Source organism: Schistocerca cancellata, chromosome 2 (genome assembly GCF_023864275.1).
Source record: "Schistocerca cancellata isolate TAMUIC-IGC-003103 chromosome 2, iqSchCanc2.1, whole genome shotgun sequence".
NCBI classification, from domain to species: Eukaryota; Metazoa; Arthropoda; class Insecta; order Orthoptera; family Acrididae; genus Schistocerca; species Schistocerca cancellata.
Window position 1 is genome coordinate 808,131,625 of NC_064627.1, and position 14,064 is coordinate 808,145,688.

The 14,064-nt window shown below is 43.6% G+C and overlaps 1 protein-coding gene across 1 annotated transcript in view; it reads right to left on the reverse strand.

Annotated features, from left to right (window-relative positions):
- LOC126162669 (juvenile hormone esterase-like) overlaps window positions 1–14,064 on the reverse strand; it is an 83,164-nt gene that overhangs the window by 52,767 nt on the left and 16,333 nt on the right. The window contains exon 2 of the mRNA XM_049919318.1: window positions 4,363–4,488. Within this exon, the coding sequence (XP_049775275.1) occupies window positions 4,363–4,488 (126 nt within the window). The remainder of the gene's footprint in view (window positions 1–4,362; window positions 4,489–14,064) is intronic.

A 14,064-nucleotide genomic window follows, 5' to 3' on the forward strand; every position in this document is an offset into this window, starting at 1 on the left:
GAATCTTAAAGGCATGTTGTTCACAGTAATGCAATTTACAAGCCCCCACTTGAGTCACCAAGCTGAGAGAGACACCAAAGACGCCACAACTGTAGATTTCTATACAGGATGAACCACAGTCAGCAGTGGCTAGTTGGGGTGAGGCTCCACCAATGCACTAGTACAAGATTATCCTTTGATGAGCTACAGTACACAAACACATACACAGTCTTTATACACACATGTACACGCACCTACACTCCTCTATGGTGCCATCTAGACTGACAGCTTCAATACTCATTTGCAACAGGTCGGCCGGTTGTGATTTATTAGTGTCAGGTGGTATGAAGAGGGACTGGGGGTGAGTGGGTAGCAGCTCAGGGGGGGGCCAGTTTTCCAGCTAAAAATGTGTGTGCGTGTCGGGGGGGGGGGGCAGGTATAGTAGTAGTAGCTGGTGGGCAGCAGCACATACTGAAGGCTACATGGGGACATGAAATGGGAGGGAGTGACATGATGGCAGAAACGGAAACTGTTGATTGGAGGTTCAGGGACATGGGTTACCTGAGATTGAGGCCAGGATGATTGCAGGACGTGTGGTGAGGATAACTCCCATCTGTGTAGTTCAGAGAAGCTGGTGGAGTAGGGAAAAATCCAGATGGCTCAAGTTGTGAAGCAGCCACTGAGCTCTAGCATGTTGTGCTCAGCTGCCTGTTGTGCCACCAGGTGATCAATTTTGTTCATGACAATGGTTTGGCTGTGACCATTCACCCTGGTGGACAGCCGGTTGGTAGTCATACCAACATGAAAGGCTGTGCAGTGTTTGCAGCAGAGCTGGTGTTTGACATGGCAGCTTTCACAGGTGGGCTGGCCTGTGATGGGATAGGATAAGCCTGTGATGGAACTAGAGTAGGAGATGCTGGATGGGTGGACTGGGCTGGCCTTGCACTTTGGTCTGCCAAACAAACATGACACTTCTGCTGTTTCGTGAGTGGTCTCCTTTAATCCTGAAGTATTTATATTCTACAAGAACTTTCCTACAACATTAATAATTTTTTTTCTATAGTTATGAGCTCTTGTTGGGTAATATTAAGAATTATTTAAAAATATAACTACACTCCTGGAAATGGAAAAAAGAACACATTGACACCGGTGTGTCAGACCCACCATACTTGCTCCGGACACTGTGAGAGGGCTGTACAAGCAATGATCACACGCACGGCACAGCGGACACACCAGGAACCGCGGTGTTGGCCGTCGAATGGCGCTAGCTGCGCAGCATTTGTGCACCGCCGCCGTCAGTGTCAGCCAGTTTGCCGTGGCATATGGAGCTCCATCGCAGTCTTTAACACTGGTAGCATGCCGCGACAGCGTGGACGTGAACCGTATGTGCAGTTGACGGACTTTGAACGAGGGCGTATAGTGGGCATGCGGGAGGCCGGGTGGACGTACCGCCGAATTGCTCAACACGTGGGGTGTGAGGTCTCCACAGTACATCGATGTTGTCGCCAGTGGTCGGCGGAAGGTGCACGTGCCCGTCGACCTGGGACCGGACCGCAGCGATGCACGGATGCACGCCAAGACCGTAGGATCTTACGCAGTGCCGTAGGGGACCGCACCGCCACTTCCCAGCAAATTAGGGACACTGTTGCTCCTGGGGTATCGGCGAGGACCATTCGCAACCGTCTCCATGAAGCTGGGCTACGGTCCCGCACACCGTTAGGCCGTCTTCCGCTCACGCCCCAACATCGTGCAGCCCGCCTCCAGTGGTGTCGCGATAGGCGTGAATGGAGGGAAGAATGGAGACGTGTCGTCTTCAGCGATGAGAGTCGCTTCTGCCTTGGTGCCAATGATGGTCGTATGCGTGTTTGGCGCCGTGCAGGTGAGCGCCACAATCAGGACTGCATACGACCGAGGCACACAGGGCCAACACCCGGCATCATGGTGTGGGGAGCGATCTCCTACACTGGCCGTACACCACTGGTGATCGTCGAGGGGACACTGAATAGTGCACGGTACATCCAAACCGTCATCGAACCCATCGTTCTACCATTCCTAGACCGGCAAGGGAACTTGCTGTTCCAACAGGACAATGCACGTCCGCATGTATCCCGTGCCACCCAACGTGCTCTAGAAGGTGTAAGTCAACTACCCTGGCCAGCAAGATCTCCAGATCTGTCCCCCATTGAGCATGTTTGGGACTGGATGAAGCGTCGTCTCACGCGGTCTGCACGTCCAGCACGAACGCTGGTCCAACTGAGGCGCCAGGTGGAAATGGCATGGCAAGCCGTTCCACAGGACTACATCCAGCATCTCTACGATCGTCTCCATGGGAGAATAGCAGCCTGCATTGCTGCGAAAGGTGGATATACACTGTACTAGTGCCGACATTGTGCATGCTCTGTTGCCTGTGTCTATGTGCCTGTGGTTCTGTCAGTGTGATCATGTGATGTATCTGACCCCAGGAATGTGTCAATAAAGTTTCCCCTTCCTGGGACAATGAATTCACGGTGTTCTTATTTCAATTTCCAGGAGTGTATTATTTTGATCTTGTAGTTAGGGTACCTTATCTTAGACTTCAAACTAGAATAACCTTGAAGGAAGGTGGACAAGTATGTCAAAGATCATTTGTAGATTCAGAGTTAATTTATTAGAATAACTGGATCCTTGCTAGTAATTGTTGATGCCACCTATCCCTATCTTTGTTCCTTCACAACCTCAACAGCTTCTCTCCAATCTGTTTCACCTGGTCCTTCTCAAGCCAGTGTGCCACCTTCCTAGATGTTGACCTCCTCCTCTCTAATGGCTACACCTGCACCTCTGCCCACATTAAACCCATCAACCACCAACAGTACCTGCATTTTGACAGCTGTCATCCCTTTCACTCCAAAAAAATCCCTCCCGTACAGCCTGGCCACCGACGGATGGCGTATCTGGAGTGACGAGAACTACCTTGCTCAGTATGCTGAGGGTCTCACAAAGACCTTCACAAATAGGGGCTATTCTCCAGACCTAGTCTGCAAACAGATCTCCCATGCCATTTCCTCTCACCATCCCTAAGAAACAGCACAAAGGAGTGTCCCCTTCTTCATTCCGTACTATCCCGGACTGGAACAACTGGCCACATCATTTGCCAGGGCTTTGATTACCTATCATCACACCCTGAAATGAGAGACATCTTACCTGAGATCCTCCCCACGCCTCCAAAAGTGGTGTTCCATCACCCACCCAACCTCCACAACATCCTATAATCTTATCCCGGTGGAAGACCCAGGTGCAAGACCTGCACAGTCTACCCACCTAGCATTTCCTACTCCAGTGCTGTCACAGGTTTATCCCACCCCATCAGGGGCTGGACCACCTATGAGAGCAGCCATGTCATTTACCAGCTCTGTTGCAATCATTGCACAGCCTTTTATATTGGTACAACTACCAACCTGCGGTCCACCAGGATGAATTACCACTGCCAAACTGTGGCCAAGAGCAAAGCAGACCATCCTGTGTCACAACATGCAGCTGAACATAACATGCTTCATTTCAATGGCTGCTTCACTATCCGAGTCATCTGGATCCTCCCCTCCACCACAAGCTTTTCTGAACTGTGCAGACAGGAATTAGTCTTACAACACATTCTCTGTTCCCATAATTCACCCGGTCTCAAGCTACGGTAACATGCTGCCCCCACACCCTTCACCCAACAGTTTCCACCCCACCTCCTCTGTCCTACCGTCTCCTCCCCATTCTCATCTCCCATGCTCTTTGTTTGCCACCCTCTGCCAATGCACCCACACACCTTTCCCCACTACTCTGCTTTTTTTTTCTTTTTTTTTCCCTGTCCCACAACCTCCTGACACTGTGCCTGTTGGCCTTATAGTCCCTGCACACACTGATATACAGCATCAATGTCTCAAGCCCCGTCCATGCACTACTATCTTTTCCCTTCCTCTTCCCCTTCTCCTTCTCCACCTCCTCCAGACTGCTGCTTGCAAATCATGTGATAGTTGATTTCCGGCCCAGGCTGCTGGAGTTGGCAGTCATGTGTGCATGAGGTATACTTGCTTGTGTGTATGAATGATGTGTGTTCCCCTTTTGCTGATGAAGGCTTTGGCCAAAATCTGTATGGGGGTGTCTTTTAATTGTACCTGTCTGCAACTTAACAAGTGTTCTTTATGGTAAGAAGCATTCTATCTTTTCCTATGTTGTTCATATTCCTATCTAAAGATGTCATTACAGAGTTAAAAGCTGCTGCTACAAAAATAAATAGTTTTGCTCTTCTGCATCTAGATTTAAGGAATCAGATCATCAACAGTACAAAACTTCATGATATGTGAATCAGAAAAATGGTAAAGTTATGCTTGTATCTATTAGTAGCTACAAGTCACGTACCTGTGATGTATACACATTCAGGAACAAGCAGTCTTCACTCCCATTGGGCTTCTCTGCTTGAGGACACCAGGGTCCATCCACTGTGGCATTTAGGATTCCGTCCCATGCGTCCACTGGAGAGGGAGGCTGCAAAAGCCATCATATTGCAAGCGGATGGGTCAAAAGTTGTTTTTAAACCAAAACGTCAATTGGAATTCTATGCAACAATGTTCATGTAATATATTTTTTTAATTAAGAAAGTATACATCTGATTATATGTGCTACTACCTACTGCCTCACGAAGGAGGACACCATTAAAAAGAGATTACTGTGAAACATCAATCACAGATCATAGTTGTTTGTATATATTCATTTAAAGAACACAGCTAATGGCCCTTCTCTTGTGTCTAAATACACACTGTGATGTAAAGATGCCAAAGGTTAGTTTTATTACTATTTTTTGTTTACATTGCACCAAAGTTAATTTTTGATAGTTGATGGAATTTGTGGGGCGGCGGGTAACTCGTGAAAATTAAATTTTGCTGTATAAATGCTTGCAATACATATGTTGAATCAGCTTCAGGCTTTTAGAATGTTGTTAATGCTGTCTTTCGCCGTTCTCAACACTGGCTCTCTATTTACTTTTTTAGCTCCCAGAAAGTGATTTAACCAAACATGAAGCCGGTAATTAGAGATCCTAGTGCCTACTTCATCTGAGAATACCATTATAGCTGCAGCTTATAGCTCTGAGGAATTAGGAGATTGTCCGGGATTTCTAATCAAAAACGATTTTCCAAAATAGTTGAGTATATTCTGAAATTCACTGATAAAAAACACAAGTATCCCTACAACCTAACTAACAGAGCAGTTCAGAGTCTAATGCGCTGATGCAACTATAAATGTCCGAATTAAATGTTAAAAAGAATGCTCGCCAAAATTTGATGAGAATATTTCATCAAACGCCACGCTAAATAATTGGTAGAATGTCTGTCCCGCGACGGCACGTGAAAATACGACAATACGCAAACTGAGGCTAGATAATGAAAATCATCCCAGAATTAACCCTTCACTTGAAATGCTTTCATGGTTCCGCGTATCTCTAGTAACTTAATACGGCACCCGAGGCTGTTTGTAGCAGTGCTACCGAAGTGATGCGACTCCCGACACAGCTGACGTGCTATTCAGCGTCTGGAGAGAACTGGGGCCTTCCTTCCTCGCGCAGTGCTCTTATATATATAGCCGTGGTGCGGACGGCTAAGGGAACGCCTGATCAAATCGGCTCTCCCGACTAGCCGCTGGGCTAGTAACGCACCACTTCAAGTTACATAATAATTTATAGCTTCTTTTGCTGATGGCCGATGAAGCTCTTAATTTAAACGTGCATTCAGCACGCAGGTAAGTATTGATAATAAAATTTTGACGTGGCTAAGTTAAATATTTTGGGCGAGAGAATTAATTAAATTACACTGCACGCAGCAGATGAGCTCTGAACTGGCCCTTTTGAGATCCGCTATCGCTATAATTTTATAGGTATTCAAAAGAAACTTTTCACATCTTCATAGTCATAGCGGACCTCCAACCTATTTAAATCTAAACATCCTAGCCTACTTAATCTATCTTGCTTCCTTCAGTTTTGAGACGAAAACCAGAAAATCATGAATTTCCACTTAAGTCTTAATCTGTGAAATCCAAAGTACTGTTTTTATTAAATCATTATGAAAGATGAATGTAAATATAAATTTTGAAGTCTCTAGCTCTTTTCTGTTGCGCCAATGATTTTTTCAGAAAAACGTCCAAATTTCAAAAATGGCTGAAGTTATCGAACTGATATTTAACACACATTAATTTAGTATTATTCCTGACATGCTAGAAAAGTTTTAGGTCATTTGCTTGATTTTTAAGGTATTGCGCAACATTTATGATGTCAGAGCTAGTTACAGCAGACTGGCTGGCACACAATGGAAACTGATGTGAATTTACTACAGCGTGAGTAGGCTGCTTCCCTACAAATTGATATGCAAAATACTGGACAGTTTGTGTTTACCATTCCTGCAATTGTATTAAAGAACCAGCTGATTTAAGGGAAATTCCATAAGAGATGGGGATTTGTTTTACATAGAGTGGTATGGAAGGAAAAAGAACTCTTTTCAACAAAAGTTACAAAGCCTGTAAGATACAATAAGAAGTGGTATGGTAAAGCAGCCATGATTGTTTTCCACAAGCTGCAACATGGTCATGAATTGAATAATGACCTGAAAATAGAACAAATTTCCTTTACTTCACATCTATGGTCATAACTTTTTTAAGTCCTCAGACTACTGGTTTCAGTCAGCAATGACCATCTTCAGATCTGTTTTATAAAAACACATCCTAATACACTGGAGCCATAGTGGCATCGTCAAATGCTAAACATAAAATCAAGGCCAGCATCGTCAAACATATATAAATAATAGTATATACAAGAGTCACAGCAGCACTCAGAGTGCTGCTGACAAGATGACTCTTGTGTATACTATTATTTATATATGTTTGACGATGCTGGCACTGATTTTATTATTAGCATTTGATGGTGCCACTATGGCTCCAGTGTATTAGGGCGTGTTTTTATAAAACAGATCTAAAGATGGTCATTGCTGACCAAAACCAGTAGTCTGAGGACTAAAAAAGCTGTGACCATAGAGGTGAAGTAAAGGAAATTTATATGATTGTATTTGACATATACCCTGATGTGACAAGTGAGAGGGATACTAAATCAGCAGTACAACCGTTGGTTAACATGGCAAAACGAGTGTTTCTTTTAAACAAAGCACCAAATAGCCTCTTATCTCTTTGTTGAGTCAGGCACTTCAAGATCAACACTTCATAAGCACACTGCTGAGGATGCAGATTCTTTAATTGTGGCTAGCATTATTGATGCTGATTATTTCTACATACATTTAGTGGCTGTAACTCAACTTTGTTATTTTTCGTAGAAAAATCAAATGGTTCAAATGGCTCTGAGCACTATGGGACTTAACTTCTGAGGTCATCAGTCCCCTAGAACTACTTAAACCTAACTAACCTAAGGACATCACACACATCCATGCCCGAGGCAAGATTTGAACATGCAACTGTAGCAGTTGCGCGATTCCAGACTGAAGCACCTAGAACCACTCGGCCACCGCAGCCAGATTTTTTGTACAAAGAAAACTGAAATTACTTACGTTGTTAAGAGACAAAGAAGCACTTGTGAGGACCAACAGATGCTACTGCTGATGATGGTGATGACATGGGACAAAAGTTCATAGCTGTATTTTATTCTTATTTTATTCTCATTATGAAATGAAACCACAGCTTAACAGAATGTGTTTGAAAGTGCAAGACTAAAAAAGAAAAGAAAGAAAGAAAAAAGCGGGACTCACTGCAACTGTACTGGAAGACCTCAAAATTAAATCTACCGCCATTTACCACTTACAAACTTATAAAGAAGTAACACTCTAGAAGATCCTGAAAACCATATGCCGCACGCCTTGCAAAAGTTGCCTTGGAGTTTGTCTGTTCAAGAAAAATGCAATGAAATGCCCTACTATTTGCAAACCAATGCCCAGACTGATGCAATCAATCTTATTACAGATGACTGCAACATAGATTGTGATGCCACCACACAAGAAAAAGAAGAAGAAGGAAAAGAATAGACCTTGATTATGGATTAAGTATGAAGAAATCTAAGAAATATAGTATAACATAATAGATCCTTTCTCCTCCAAACACGTGTAAAATGAGAGAAACTATTGTAATTTCTCATTACCTTTGTTAATTTAATTAAAAAAAACATTGAATAAACTGAATCCTTGGTTGGCTTGGAGGGCACATGTGGGACTTGACATGCAACTACCTCCTCATGATGAGCCCCTGGGTAGTTCCACCACAGTCTAACATAATGTTAGACTGTAGTTCCACTGTGAACTATGGGAAAGTTGCATAATGTTCATAAAACCTACATTATATTGTGCCCATACGATTCCTGTTTTATAAAACTAGATTGGTGTAGAATAAACAAGTGATTTTTCAATTTGCCATAAACTTTATGTATTCCACAGTGAGAATATTATAACCATTAATTCATTTATTTTTTATAAAGTTGTCTCTCTAAGCACAAAGTAATGTTTTTTATTATGCAAAAAACTCGCTTTTAAAAGCAAAGGGAAGATCATGATTGGGCACCCCAAACCCAGCGAGCAAGGCATGACGGTTAGCTGGTGCTGCACATTTTAACGATTTTGGTCGAGATAAACGTACGTTGCAGTGTTCTTCTTCGGCACGCCACTGTAGAAGTGTGCACAGTATCAGCTAAGTGAAAAATCCGTACAATACGCACGTTTATTTATATATAAAAGCCGACTTAAGAATTTTTCTTTGTATGAGACCGCTTGTGCAAGAGCGTGTGTCGATTTTAAGTTATATATTCGCATATTTTACTGTTAGCGTATCTTCTTCTGCGTAATTTTTCATTGGTTGTATCAATACCCGTTTCTATGGTGGTATATTGTGCAATTTCGAACATTCCCCAGCGTGGCGATAAACTATTATTGTTACTGTCAATTGTAGGCTTGAACTAAGTTGTGCTCTTTTAAAATTTTTAAGCACAGTAGGCCTATCCTCTATCAAAACAATATATCTGTAATATCATTGCGCAATAACGTGAGAAACAGGTTAGTTTAAAAATTTTCGGACGCTTACAAAACTATATTTTCGTGACTTTGTAATAGGAGTGTTTTCGATAATTTAATTCGTAGCTAATCAGCGTTTGTGGTTCACACTTCAGCCAAAGTATACATCACACCTAAATCTCATTGTATATCAACGCAAATAAACGTGCGTTTTTGAGAATTTTCGTAAGCTACCATTGTCCTTGCATAATATACGAGCAATTTGTAACAAATCGGGGTTTATGATTTAGTTACTGTAGCCGATTTTGTAACTAAAGTTTTGTGTTACATCTAGTTTTCTCTTAAGAGGTTAGCCAGTATAATTTCGAGTTTGCTAACAACTGTAAACAAAAGTTTTTGTGTTGCCTTAATGAAAATCTCGTTCTGATATCTGCTTCAATTCTTATAAGGAATTAGCAACTTTTTAGCTCTACAGATTAAAAGACAGCCAGCAGATTTAATTTAAAGTCCTTCGTTCACTGCCTTGTTTGAGGTGCTATGTTTCACTGAAACTGAAACTGACCAGTGGGATTCACTTCACCTGTTGTCGGGAAACCTGTTTCGTCCGGTGTCAGGAGGAGGCTTAGGGTAGGGGGCTATTAATCGTCGACAGTTCAAATGTACGGTAAATGATGGTACCCTTTAGGGAAATGGCAGCAAGGGACAGGAAAGGACACCAGGTGCACTCAGCGTGTCTGGGGGCCTCATTCAATGTTTTGAACAGGCTATTCCGAGAGCCATGGAGGTAACAGGTTGCAACCAACTGCAGATTGTGGCTCACATTGGAACAAATTATGCCTGTCATCTGGGCTCCAAAGTCATTCTTGGGTCATTCCAATGACTGACAGAGAAAGTTGAGAGGGCCAGCCTTGTGCGAGGAGTTTCAGTGAAACACAATTTGCAGGGTTGTCCCCAGAACTGATCGTGGCCGTTTGGTTCTGAGTCGAGTGGAAGGACTGAACTAGAGACTTCGAAAGTTCTGTGACATGCTAGGCTGTGACTTCTTGAACTTGCGCCATATGGTTGAGAAATGTAGGGTCCCACTAAGTAGATCAGGTGTGCATTTCACATCAGAGGCTGCTACTGTGTGTGGAGTGCACACAAGGTGGTTTTTTTAGATTAGGCGACTCTCCATTCAGTCGAGATAATGATAGCTGTAGGAAACCAAGAAGTAACAGTGTAAGATCGAAAGCAATACCCCCCCCCCTCCCCCGCACAGGTGAGAGTATTAAAATCCTAATGGAAACTGCCGAAGCATTCACAACAAAAGTGCCGGAGTTTGAAGCGATATTGAAAACAGTAAGGCTCACATAATACTAGTTAAAGAAAGCTGGTTGAAACCTGATATTGATAGCAGTGATGGTTCAAATGGCTCTGAGCACTATGGGACTCAACTGCTGTGGTCATAAGTCCCCTAGAACTTAGAACTACTTAAACCTAACTAACCTAAGGACAGCACACAACACCCAGCCATCACGAGGCAGAGAAAATCCCTGACCCCGCCGGGAATCGAACCCGGGAACCCGGGCGTGGGAAGCGAGAACGCTACCGCACGACCACGAGATGCGGGCAAAAGCAGTGAGAATTTTGGGGAAATTTTAAGTGTATTTCGAAGGAGTAGTCAAATGGGAAATGGAGGTGGTGTATTTGTCTCGGGAGAAAAAAAAAAAAAAAAAAAACCAACTAAAACCCACTGAGTTAGAAATTGAAGATGCATGTGAGATTGTTTGCGCAAGACTCAGTACCAAGGGTGGGCATAAAATGAGATGGGGCCTGTCGCCCACCAGACTCATATCTTGATGTAACCGAAAACTTCAGAGAAAATCTCGGTTCACATGTTCGTAAGTTCCCCTGTTCGTAAGTTCCCCAATCACACTGTAATCATCATTGGAAACTTTAATCATCCAACAGTTTATTGGGAAAATTACAGTTTTGTTAGTGGTGGCAATGATAAGACATCCTGTGAAACTTTACTAAATGTCTTCTCTGAAAACTACCTGGAACAGGTAGTTAGGAACCCTACTCACATTGGAAGTATATTAGATCTAATGGCAACAAATCGACCTGACCTCTTTGAGGATGTCTGCATCGAAACTGGTATCAGTGGCGAGACGTGGTTGTGGGAACAGTGATTACCAAAGTAAAAAGGACAACTAAAACAAGCATAAAGATATATATGTTCAGTAAACTAGATTAAAAAAATCAGTAATGTCATATCTCAATGAGGAACTTCAAACTTTCAGCACAGGTCAGGGGCATGTAGAGGAACTCTGGATCAGGTTTAAAAGAATAGTTGACCACACACTGAATAGATATGTACTCAGTGGAACAGTTCATAATGGGAGAGAACCTTCATGGTGAGGAGATATTGTAAAGAAACTTTTAAAGAAACAGAGATTTCTGCATAATAAACAAAGCATCGGGCTATAGGTAGAGAGATGCTGAATGCAACGCACTTGGTTGTCAAGACAACAATGTGTGATGCCTTCAGTGACTACCGTAGCAGAGTATTGTCAAATCACATTTCACAAAATCCAAAGAAATTCTGGTCATATGTAAAGGCTATTATTGGCACCAAATATAGTGTGCAGTTCATAGCCAATGAGACAGGAACTGAAATTGAGGATAGCAAAACAAAATCTAAAATGCTTAACTCCGTTTTCAAAGGAATACCGAGGACAATTGCCCAATTTAATCCTCATACCACTGAAAAGATGAATGAAATAAGTATTAGTGTCAGTTAAAAAAAAAAAAACAGATGAAACTGTTAAAATTGAACAAAGCTCTTGGCCCTGATGGGATCCCTATCAGATTCTATACTGTATTTGGGGCTAAGTAAGCCCACCTTTTAACCATCTGTCTTAGATCCCTGGAACAAAAAACTGTGCCCAGTTCTTGGAAAAAGGCACCCGTCACACCCCTCTACAAAAAGGGTACGGTAGTAGAAGTCCAGTATTCTTGACATCGATTTGTTGTAGAATCTTAGAACATATTCTGAGCTCAAACGCAATGAGTCTCCTTGAACACAATGATCTATTCAATTTTAACGAGCTTGGTTTGCGAAAACATCGAACATGTGAAACCTAACTCCCACTTTTCTCACATGACATGCTAATAGCTTTGGATCTAGGCAACCAGGTAGATGCAGTGTTTCTTGATTTCTGAAAAGCATTTGTATCACTACTGCTCCTATGCTTATTGTCTAAAGTACGACTGTATGTGGTATCAGTTGTAATTTGTGACAGAATTGAGAACTTTTTGGTAGGGAGGACACAGCATGTTATCATGGCGAGAGAGTCATTGTCAGAAGTAGAAGTAATTTCGGATGTGCCACAGGGAAGTGTGTTGGAACCCTTGCTGTTCATGTTGTGTATTAATGACCTTGCAGACAATATTAATAGTAAAATCAGGCTTTCTTCAAATGATTCAGTTATGTATAATGAAGTAAATATCTGAGAGAAGCTGCATAAATATTCAGTCAGATCTTGATAAGATTTCAACATGGTGCAGACATCAGCAACTTGCTCTAAATGTTCAGAAATGTAAAATTTTGCACTTCACAAAACGAAAAAAAAAACGTAGTATCCTATGACTATAATATCAATGAATCACTGTTGGAATTGGCCAACTCATCAAGTACCTGGGTGTAACACTTTTTGGGGATATGAAATGGAATGATCACCTAGGATCAGTCGTGGGTAAAGCAGGTGGTAGGCTTCGGTTTATTGGTAGACTATTGGAGAAGTGCAATCAGTCTACAAAAGAGATTTCTTACAAATAACTAATGTGGGACATCCTACAATATTGCTTGTGATGGTCCTGTACCAGATAGAACTAACAGGGGCTACTGAACGTATATAGGGAAGGGCAGCACAAGTGGTCACAGGTTTTTTTAATCGATGGGAGAGTGTCACAGAGATAGTGAAGGAACTGAAATGCCAGATTCTTGAAGACAGACGTAAGCTGTCCCAGGAAACCGGCTTTAAACGATTACTCTAGGAATATACTACAACCCCCTACGTATCCTCACAAAGGGATCGTGAGGATAAGATTACAATAATTACTGCACGCACAGAGGCATTCCCGTGCTTCATACGTAAATGGAACAGGAAGAAACACTAGCAACTGGTACAATGGGACGTACCCTCTACCATGCACCTCAGGATGGTTTCCAGAGTGTACACTCCTGGAAATGGAAAAAAGAACACATTGACACCGGTGTGTCAGACCCACCATACTTGCTCCGGACACTGCGAGAGAGCTGTACAAGCAATGATCACACGCACGGCACAGCGGACACACCAGGAACCGCGGTGTTGGCCGTCGAATGGCGCTAGCTGCGCAGCATTTGTGCACCGCCGCCGTCAGTGTCAGACAGTTTGCCGTGGCATACGGAGCTCCATCGCAGTCTTTAACACTGGTAGCATGCCGCGACAGCGTGGACGTGAACCGTATGTGCAGTTGACGGACTTTGAGCGAGGGCGTATAGTGGGCATGCGGGAGGCCGGGTGGACGTACCGCCGAATTGCTCAACACGTGGGGCGTGATGTCTCCACAGTACATCGATATTGTCGCCAGTGGTCGGCGGAAGGTGCACGTGCCCGTCGACCTGGGACCGGACCGCAGCGAAGCACGGATGCACGCCAAGACCTTAGGATCCTACGCAGTGCCGTAGGGGACCGCACCGCCACTTACCAGCAAATTAGGGACACTGTTGCTCCTGGGGTATCGGCGAGGACCATTCGCAACCGTCTCCATGAAGCTGGGCTACGGTCCCGCACACCGTTAGGCCGTCTTCCGCTCACGCCCCAACATCGTGCAGCCTGCCTCCAGTTGTGTCGCGACAGGCGTGAATGGAGGGACGAATGGAGACGTGTCGTCTTCAGCGATGAGAGTCGCTTCTGCCTTGGTGCCAATGATGGTCGTATGCGTGTTTGGTGCCGTGCAGGTGAGCGCCACAATCAGGACTGCATACGACCGAGGCACACAGGGCCAACACCCGGCATCATGGTGTGGGGAGCGATCTCCTACACTG